General features: G+C 41.2%; 1 protein-coding gene across 1 annotated transcript; it reads right to left on the bottom strand.

The window, feature by feature from the left end:
- Nucleotides 1-2,426: 2,426 nt before the first annotated feature.
- On the bottom strand, nucleotides 2,427-3,766 carry LOC120018747 (small nuclear ribonucleoprotein Sm D2). The gene is made up of 3 exons (XM_038961953.1): nucleotides 3,650-3,766; nucleotides 3,048-3,227; nucleotides 2,427-2,850 (listed from the first exon to the last, which is right to left on the bottom strand). Coding segments are annotated over exons 1-3 (357 nt in total). The 5' UTR covers nucleotides 3,652-3,766; the 3' UTR covers nucleotides 2,427-2,675.
- Between the last annotated feature and the right edge of the window lie 6,741 nt (nucleotides 3,767-10,507).

Below are 10,507 nucleotides of genomic sequence, written 5' to 3'. Positions count from 1 at the left end.
TCCACCTCTACGCAGACGACACCATTCTGTATACTTCTGGCCCTTCCTTGGACACTGTGCTATCTAACCTCCAAACGAGCTTCAATGCCATACAACACTCCTTCCGTGACCTCCAACTGCTCTTAAATGCTAATAAAACCAAATGCATGCTTTTCAACCGTTCGCTGCCTGCACCCGCCCGCCCGACTAGCATCACCACCCTGGACGGTTCCGACCTAGAATATGTGGACATCTATAAATACCTAGGTGTCTGGCTAGACTGTAAACTCTCCTTCCAGACTCATATTAAACATCTCCAATCCAAAATCAAATCTAGAATCGGCTTTCTATTTCGCAACAAAGCCTCCTTCACTCACGCCGCCAAACTTACCCTAGTAAAACTGACTATCCTACCGATCCTCGACTTCGGCGATGTCATCTACAAAATAGCTTCCAATACTCTACTCAGCAAACTAGATGCAGTTTATCATAGTGCCATCCGTTTTGTTACTAAAACACCACCACTGCGACCTGTATGCTCTAGTCGGCTGGCTCTCGCTACATATTCGTCGCCAGACTCACTGGCTCTAGGTCATCTATAAGTCCATGCTAGGTAAAGCTCCACCTTATCTCAGTTCACTGGTCACGATAACAACACCCACCCGTAGCACGCGCTCCAGCAGGTATATCTCACTGATCATCCCCAAAGCCAACACCTCATTTGGCCTCCTTTCCTTCCAGTTCTCTGCTGCCTGTGACTGGAACGAATTGCAAAAATCGCTGAAGTTTGTTAGGATTTATGTTTATGCACTATAGCCTGTTAGCATATTGTTTGAAGATGAATATTGTTTTGTTACACACACACACACACACAATACAGAGGGGTGTGTGTGTGTAGGTGTGTAAGGACTGACCACCACAGGCCATAAAAGCTGTGGACAGTCTGGAGAGGGGAGGGGTGCATCACTCTGGGCCAACCAGGGTGGTTGAGAGACTGTTCAGTACCATATTAGGAATTGTTTGAGTGAAGAATTAAGGGGAGACACAAGACGGAGCTACTCTACCCAGCAACCAGATGTGGACAAAGAAAAGCACCAAGGGGCTTGGACAAGTTCGGGTGCCCCCAAAGGCGGAGCAAGAGTATTAACCATGCTAAGCCTCTACTATGATAGGCCAACTGGACGAGTTGGGGATAAAATTGTCATAGTATAAAAACTACTATTTGAGTACATTCCACAGTTCTCTGATCTACCCTGCGCGGAGATACAGTGAACCCGTATATACGAAAATTGCATTTACCATTTATCGTTTGAGTTTAATTAAAATACTTAAAATATATTCGGTGACTCTGAATCACATTTTGTCCTGATGCCAGATTTGAACTGACGCAAATCTCTTTCAAGTTGGAGACTTTTATTTCCCTCACCAACTTTAAACATCTGCTATCTGAGCAGCTAACCGATCGCTGCAGCTGTACATAGTCCATCTGTAAATAGCACACCCAATTTACCTACCTCATCCCCATACTGTTTTTATTTATTTACTTTTCTGCTCTTTTGCACACCAGTATCTCTACTTGCACATGATCATCTGATGATTTATCACTCCAGTGTTACTCTGCTAAATTGTAATTATTCGCTCCTATGGCCTATTTATTCCCTACCTCCTCATGCCTTTTGCAAACAATGTATATAGACTCTTTTTTTCCTACTGTGTTATTGACTTGTTTATTGTTTATTCCATGTGTAACTCTGTGTTGTCTGTTCACACTGCTATGCTTTATCTTGGCCAGGTCGCAGTTGTAAATGAGAACTTGTTCTCAACTAGCCTACCTGGTTAAATAAAGGTGAAATAAAAAATAAAAACTGTCCTATTCTTTATGCCCAGCAGGGAATACTCTGACCTTTGACCAAACCTAAAGAGACATGCAGTCTGTTAATTCAGACATATGATTTAAGAGCCCTGTAAAATGAAAATGATTGTGCTCTTGCACATATGCCACTTAATGGAAAATAACCATGGCACTCAAGCCAACCACACTGGTTTAAGTGCCAACTGTTTGAGAAGAAATAGATGCTATTGAGACAATTATCTAACAAAGTGGTCAGTAGAGGGTGAGCCACAGCGAGGGACAAGATGATACGGAGAACGCAGAGCGGGGTGTGAAGTGACAGTCATCACATCTGGTCTCATCTATAATGCATGGGTCTTTAAAACGGAGGTTTGTCACATATTGAGAGCTGCCGCCTGAAATCAACACTGACACCCAAGCTTCTGCCAGGGGAAACAGGCTAGAGGATGGAGAGAAGGAAGGAGAAAGGAGTCAAGAGTCAGAGTTCTGTTCATCCCAACATATCCCTTGCTTTCGAGCCTGAAATTATTTTGAGATAGATCATACAGTAGAGAATACATCTGGCTAAGAGTGTGTAGACATACAACACTTTGAATACCATACTGCTCGTCTTTTATTATTAAAATCAAAAACTAAAAGAGCGCCCTAAACAAAATAGAATGCCAAGAACGATCCTAATCAGCAATCCAAAGAGTGAATTTATAATTTTCTCACACTAAATTCTAAACACAGCTCAGATTCCTCTCTGACCCAAAACAAAACATAATTTTCACATAATGACAGTCCACCCACTGCCTGCCATCATCTATTTGACAAAGACAGGTGAAGTGGGCAAAATAACAGTCTATTTTCCTGTGATGAGGGGGTTTCTCAGCACCACAATTACAGAGTCTCCTCTCAGGAACATCTTGGAGATGTAACGGTCCTTGTTTACTGGTTTGGACTTCTTCTTGCCCTTGCCACTCTTGGGAACTTCTGTCCACATCTCCTTCACATTCTCCAGGACCATGTTGCAGTGTCTGCATTGAGAAGGTAATACAAATGTATGCAGTTAACCAAAACAAAAAGTATTAAGAATAAAGCCTTTGGGAGGATATGGGTAACATGTGATGACAAAATGCTAACATTATCTTGTCTCTATTTGCTGGACATTTGTGATTAACCGTATAACTCCAATGGATGACTTCCCAACTCAGTGGCCTAAATACATAAATACCTGTCAAATGCCTTGACACGGCCAAGCAGCTTCTTGTTGTTTCGGCAGTTGACGAGGACCTGTGTGTTGTTTTTGACAGACTGGGTGAGCACAGACAGGGGCCCAGTATTGAACTCCTCCTCCTCCCGCTTCTGGAGCTCCTCAGGAGTCATCTCAGTCTTGGGTTTATTTAACAGGCTCCTAGAAGGATTATTGAGGATACTCATTGTTAACAGAGTTCAACTCCAGGCAATTCAAACATTGTTGATAGACATCATTATGATTATGGCGACTTGACACAACTAAAGTTAATTCAGACCAACAGTTAGCTGCTAAAAAAGTTTGAAAACTGTTTAACATGAAGACGCCAAAGACAAGATGTATTAGCTTGCTGGCAAATAAGTTCCTATTTTTATTATGATCAACATGGGTCATCTACAATACATGTTAGCTAGCTACAGTAGTTACTATCGCTAATAACGTTAGATCATCATGGCTGGCTAACGAACAGCTATCGTTAGCCAGCCAGCTAGCCAAATTTAGCTACACATCTTTCCACAGCGATGAGGCCTGTTTTACTGTATCCAAACAAAGCACACATTGTTTTTTTTTAAAGTACTTACATATTTTCTTCAACGAATGGCGATTTTAGCAGGAAAACGAGCTTGTAAATAGGTTAGCTTTTTGCCGTCTTCTTTAATCGCTCCAACACTACACTCGTGTGTTGTCTGACCAACGGCTTCCGGGTCCCATTTAAAAAATATTGCAATAACTTCCGGGTCGCTTTAACATTTATTTAGAATACATTATCTGGATACATTTTTATTAATTATGCAATGATGTAAATGCTGTCTCAGTTGTAGAATGCAGTAGAGTAAATTAACTATAATTTAGACCTTATTCGTATTAATCTCAAGATGATTTTAGAAGAAAACGATTATTTGTGAGAGAAAGAACATGTCATTTGATACTTAAAACACACAGGAGATTCCCTAAAAACCTGCAACAAAAAGTCACTTCCGGTCGTAGCTGTATTGAAGTGGCAAGTTTTTAGGTCCCGGACACACACAGCTTTAGGCTACATATCAGCGATCACTGCAAATATTGGAAGACACAGACCCACAGGTAACTCTGTTGTAGACCTCTTGGTGACAGAGAGGAGAATGAATGCATGTGAGAGACATAGATGTACATTATCTGCACAGTACTGAGACATTGGGAGATTGGCTTACTGGGAAGAAACAGGCAGGTGCCTTGGGGTGGGGGTGGGGGTGGGGGGGGCATCAACCTTATTTCACAGGGTGGCGGCTCTACCTTGCTAGGTGATCACACCCACAGTGTGCTGATTTGGGAGGCCCAGGTCTGGGATTGATTTACAGTGCTTGACTATCATTGTGAAACATACATAACAGCTTAGACTTGCCCCTCTTCACTCACTCACTTCCGTAATGTCCCCCATAAGCCTCGGATGAATTATTCCAGAGGGGCTGGGATTTTTGACTGTTTCTTGTAAAGTGGGCTTTTTAGACTGTTAGCTGTCCATACACCTATGTCAAGGTGTGTGTGTGTATGTGTGTGTGTGTATGTGTGTGTGTGTGTGTGTGTGTGTGTGTGTGTGTGTGTGTGTGTGTGTGTGTGTGTGTGTGTGTGTGTGTGTGTGTGTGTGTGTGTGTGTGTGTGTGTGTGTGGTCTAGCTACAGGGTCTTGGTGAGCACAAGCTGCCCCTGAGTGCTCAGACACATCTTGAGGCCTGCCTCAGTCCCTCTCCTCATGTTGATTTACTCTCTTCCCTGTGCTACTGTGAGTCTGCTGGCTGAGGGATTTAGAGGTGTGGGGTTATTATCAACGCCTGTCAGAGGATAGCTGTTATTTATTACTGAATTAACAGCAAACAGGACCGTATTACAGTTGCCCCAGGATACACAAAGCCCCATTCTGTACTAGCTTACCTGTTGATTCACTCTCTCCCTCTCTATCTCTATATACTCTCTAATATATATATTATACCACATTTACTCATGTGAGTAATGAAAATGTTATTATAATCTTTGTATCTAGACGCTAAGTTTGCCAACAGTGTTGGTGTAAGCTTACATGATCCATCCTAAGAGCAGTATCCTGGTCTAACCGCAGCCGTCTAGGAAAGGTGGCTACAGTCCCCATGAAGCCTATTTTGTTTGATAGAGGCACACTTCGTGTTTAATTGCTATATTGTAATTACTTTTCCATTTCCACCATGGCCTATTTATTGCTTTACCTCTCTTATCCTACTTCATTTGCACATGCTGTATATAGATTTTTATACTGTATTATTGATTGTATGTTTGTTTATTCCATGTGTAACTCTGTGTTGTTGTATGTGTCGAACTGCTTTGCTTTATCTTGGCCAAGTTGCAAATGAGAACTTGTTCTCAACTTAAATAAAGGTGAAATAAAAAATGAAAAAATAAAAAAACTTCCAGAAATCTGTCCTCATCTTCGTCCTCACACGTCTATTTTTGTTAACTTATATCTCGGATGAGCCCCAAGAAAGGTGTGGGAAAATTCATCAGGTGGTGATGTCACGTGCAGGCAAAACAGTAGAATTAGATCAATGAGATCAGCCAGACTGTGATGTTTATCTATGTATCTCGCTCCCTATACATCTCAGTCAAGGCTGGCGCTGCCCTTTACCACACCTATGTAGTTTCAGTTTTGAACTTTTGATGATCTTAAAGGCCCAGTGCAGTCAAAAACATGAGTTTACAATGTTTGTATAAACTATATATAAAAAAGTATGTGGACACCCCTAAACATGTGTGGATTCGGTTATTTCAGCCACACCTGTTGCTGACAGGTGTATAAAATCAAGCACACAGCCATGCAATCTCCATAGACAAACTTTAACAGTAGAATGGCCTTACTGAAGAGCTCAGTGACTTTCAACGTGGCACTGTCATAGGATACCACCTTTCCAACAAGCCAGTTCATCAAATTTCTGCCCTGCTAGAGCAGCCCCGATCAACTGTAAGTGCTCTTATTGGGAAATGGAAACATCTAGGGGCAAAAATGGCTCAGTCGCGAAGTGGTAGGCCACACAAGTTTACAGAATGGGACCCCCGAGTGCTGAAGCGCGTAACATCTGTCCTCGGTTCAAACACTCACTACCGAGTTGCAAACTGCCTCTGGAAGCAACGTCAGCACAAGAAGTGTTCGTCGGGAGCTTCATGAAATGGGTTTCCATGGCCGAGCAGCCGCACACATGCATAAGATCACCATGCGCAATGCCAAGCGTCATCTGGAGTGGTGTAAAACTTGCTTCCATTGGACTCTGGAGCAGTGGAAACGCGTTCTCTGGAGTGATGAATCACTTTTCACTATCTGGCAGTCTGACAGATGAATCTGGGTTTGGTAGATGCCAGGAGAATGCTACCTCCTCCAATGCATAGTACCAACTGTAATATTTGGTGGAGGGGAAATAATTGTCTGGGGCTGTTTTTCATGGTTCAGGCTCCTTAGCTCCAGTGAAGGGAAATCTTAACGCTACATCATACAATGACATTCTAGATGATTCTGGGCTTCCAGGTTTGTGGCAACAGTTTGGGGAAGGCCCTTTCCTGTTTTAGCATGTGCTTCCAGGTTTGTGGCAACAGTTTGGGGAAGGCCCTTTCCTGTTTTAGCATGTCAATGCCCCCGTGGACAAAGCGAGGTCCATACAGAAATGGTTTGTTGAGATTGGTGTGGAAGAACTTGACTGGCCTGCACAGAGCCCTGACCTCAACCCTGGAACGCTGACAGCGGCTGAATGGAAGCAAGTCTCTCCAGCAATGTTCCGACATCTAGTGGAAAGCCTTCCCAATAGAGTGGAGGCTGTTATAGCAACAAAGGTGGGACCAACTCCATATTAATGCTCATGATTTTGGAATGAGATGTTTGACGAGCAGGTGTCCACATACTTTTGTTCATGTAGTGTTTATTTCCACAATATGAGGATGGACTAATGCTTTGAAATTATGAAAATGAAGATCATCCTAGCAAAACAGGCTGAAATATCAGGCAGTCTTTTCAAACAGCTCTTACACTGAAACGGCATTGAGTTTTTGTCTGCCTGGTGACATCACCATGCAGTAAATGAGTTAATAGACCAATAAGAAAGAGAGTTCCAATCCTCTCTGCCAAAAACAGCTAGTTTTCAGATTTCCCCTCTCCACTCCCAGACAGTCCTAGCAAAATTATTTATTGAGGAATTGCTCTTTGCTAAGAAGCTATTTTTGTTTCTTTTTGACCATTTTAATCAAAAAATATATAAAGTAAGGTACTTAATTGTTACCCAGAAATGCTTGATATTGAGATAAAAATGGCTGCATTAGAACTTTAATACTTACAGATACAGCAGCATGGCTATTTGTGGTGGTAACAGTGGGTTTCATCAGCAGGTGGTATTGAAGTTTCTGTCTAAATATGACCATGAGTCTGACACAGAGAAGTGTTGAATGGGCTGGGGGAATGTGTGTGTGTGTTTATGTGCTGGATTCCTTAAGTACTCATTGATACTCACTTCCTGTACCTCAAGTATCACAGAACCGACTCTTATGTTTTGAATGTATATGTCATACAACTCATCACTTTTATATCACTATTTATGTTTTTATTAAAAATACATTATAAAATGGATCACATTATTACACATATAGCCGACGGTATATGTATGACATGCGTAGAGTTCCCTGTACACACACATTTGCAGGCTTTAAAGGGAAAAAGTTAACAAAAATAGCTAGTGTATATATAGTACAAATCATGCAGGACATAGACACCACCTCTGGGATGAAGCATTTCTCAAAGCATAAAGTGGCAAGAAAAAGTATGCAAACTCTTTGGAATTATCTGGATTTCTACATAAATTGGTCATAAAATTAGATCTGATCTTTATCTAAATCACAACAACAGACAAACACAGTCTGCTTAAACTAATAACACACAAATTATTGTATCTTTGTCTATATTGAATACATAATTTAAACATTCACAGTGTAGGTTGGAAAAAGTATGTGAACCCCTAGGCTAGTGACTTCTCCGAAACCTAATTGGAGTCAGGAGTCAGCTAATGTAGAGTCCAGTCAATGAGACGAGATTGGAGATGTTGGTTAGAGCTGCCCTGCACTTTAAAAACCACTCAAAAATGTTGAGTTTGCTATTCACAAGAAACATTGCCTGATGTGAACCATGCCTTGAACAAAATAGATCTCAGAAGACCCAAGATTAAGAAACGTTGACTTGCATAAAGCTGGAAAGGGTTACAAAAGTATCTCTAAAAGCCTTGATGTTCATCAGTCCATGGTAAGACAAATTGTCTATAAATGGAGAAAGTTCAGCGCTGTTGCTACTCTCCCTAGGAGTGGCGTCCTGCAAAGATGACTGCAAGAGCACAGAGCGCTGAATGAGGTAAAGAAGAATCCTGGAGTGTCAGCTAAAGACTAACAGAAATCTCTGGAACATGCTAACATCTCTGTTGACGAGTCTACGATACGTAAAACCATAAACAAGAAAGGTGTTCATGGGAGGACACCACGGAAGAAGCCACTGCTGTCCAAAAGAACCATTGCTGCACAGCTGAAGTTCGCAAAAGAGCATCTGGATTTTCCACAGTGCTACTGGCAAAATATTCTGTGGACAGATTAAACTATAGTTGAATTGTGTATAAGGAACACACAACACTATGTGTGGAGAAAAAAAGGCACAGCACACCAACATCAAAACATCATCCCAACTGTAAAGTATGGTGACGGGAGTATCATGGTTTGGAGCTGCTTTGCTGCCTCAGGGCCTGGACAGCTTGCTATCATAGACGGAAAAATGAATTCCTATGTTTATCAAGATATCTTACAGGAGAATGTAAGGCTATCTGTCCGCCAATTGAAGCTCAACAGAAGTTGGGTGATGCAACATGACAACGACCCAAAACACAGGAGTAAATCAACAACAGAATGGCTTCAACAGAAGAAAATACGCCTTCTGGAGTGGCCCAGTCAGAGTCCTGACCTCAACCGGACAGAGATGCTGTGGCATGACCTCGAGAGCGGTTCACACCAGACATCCCAAGAATATTGCTGAACTGAAACAGTTTTGTAAAGAGGAATGGTCCAAAATTCCTCCTGACCATTGTGCAGGTCTGATCTGCAACTACAGAAACCATTTCGTTGAGGTTATTGCTGCCAAAGGAGGGTCAACCAGTTATTAAATCCAAGGGTCACATACTTGTTCCACCCTGCACAGTGAATGTTTACACGGTGTGCTCAATAAAGACATGAAAACATATAATTGTTTGTGTGTTATTAGTTTAAGCAGACTGTTTGTCCATTGTTGTGACTTAGATGAAGATCAGATCAAATTGCATGACCGATTTATGCAAGTCCAGGTAATTCCAAAGGGTTTTTCTTGCCACTGTATTTAGTTTAGTTGTATTCTAAAATGTAGGAAATGCACAACACAGCATTGTGTTCATATTGAGACACAAATGGAGACAATCCCTATAGGTTTGATTTTGACGAAATAGGCTAGTGCAGATGGAGAGAAAATTCTTAGCCAATGTTTTACTTTTAATCCTGGAGTATCAAAATAATTATTGACTTTTGTTTCTAATTTATACATTATTTTAGTTGCATCAGAGTAAATACTTTATTCCAATACCTTTTCAGACGTGACCAAAGATTTCGTTTTTAAATTAATTACGCACATCCTTCCTCAAGCAATACGATTGATAGAGGACATTTAAGAAGACGATTGTTATTTTAAGTTTGTTTTAAGTTAACAGTGAATTGTTGAAGCACATCAATTTCTCAATTTATATGAATGGAAATAAGTGTTACGCCCTGATCCTTTTTATGTCTCTATTTTGGTTGGTCAGGGCGTGAGTTTGGGTGGGCATTCTATGTCTGGTGTTCTATGTTGTCCTTGTTTTGTATTTCTATGTGTTTGGCCTGGTATGGTTCTCAATCAGAGGCAGCTGTCTATCGTTGTCTCTGATTGAGAACCATACTTAGGTATCCTGTTTCCACCTGTGTTTTTGGGTGGTTGTTTTCTGTTTTGTGTGTCGTCACCTTACAGAACTGTTCGTTTGTCGTTTTTGTTGTTTTGTCAAGTGTTTCGTATTTTATTAAAAGTTATGAACACTTATCACGCTGCACCTTGGTCCTCTTCTCCCGACGACGTTCGTTACAATAAGACTATCATTGGAAAATCTCGCCAGTTTTCTACAGATATCTGGAGAGCACTCATGGGACACTGTTGTACAAGTTATTTTCATTATTTTATATATATTTTAAATTATATTCCATATAGCCAACATCCCTAAGACTTAAACCTAAAAATCGCAAAACGGAGTTACAACACCAAGAGCAAAAAAATGAATACAAATGTCAGAGAGTGATGAGCCTGTGCGTAAAAGTAGCCTAAACGGTGATGCAAAATCTCGCAATAACAATCTCGACCTTGTTAATTAG

This window comes from Salvelinus namaycush, chromosome 23, assembly GCF_016432855.1.
Source record: "Salvelinus namaycush isolate Seneca chromosome 23, SaNama_1.0, whole genome shotgun sequence".
NCBI lineage: Eukaryota > Metazoa > Chordata > Actinopteri > Salmoniformes > Salmonidae > Salvelinus > Salvelinus namaycush.
The sequence above is the reverse complement of the archived record's forward strand: the minus strand, read 5'-3'. Positions and strand labels throughout refer to the sequence as shown.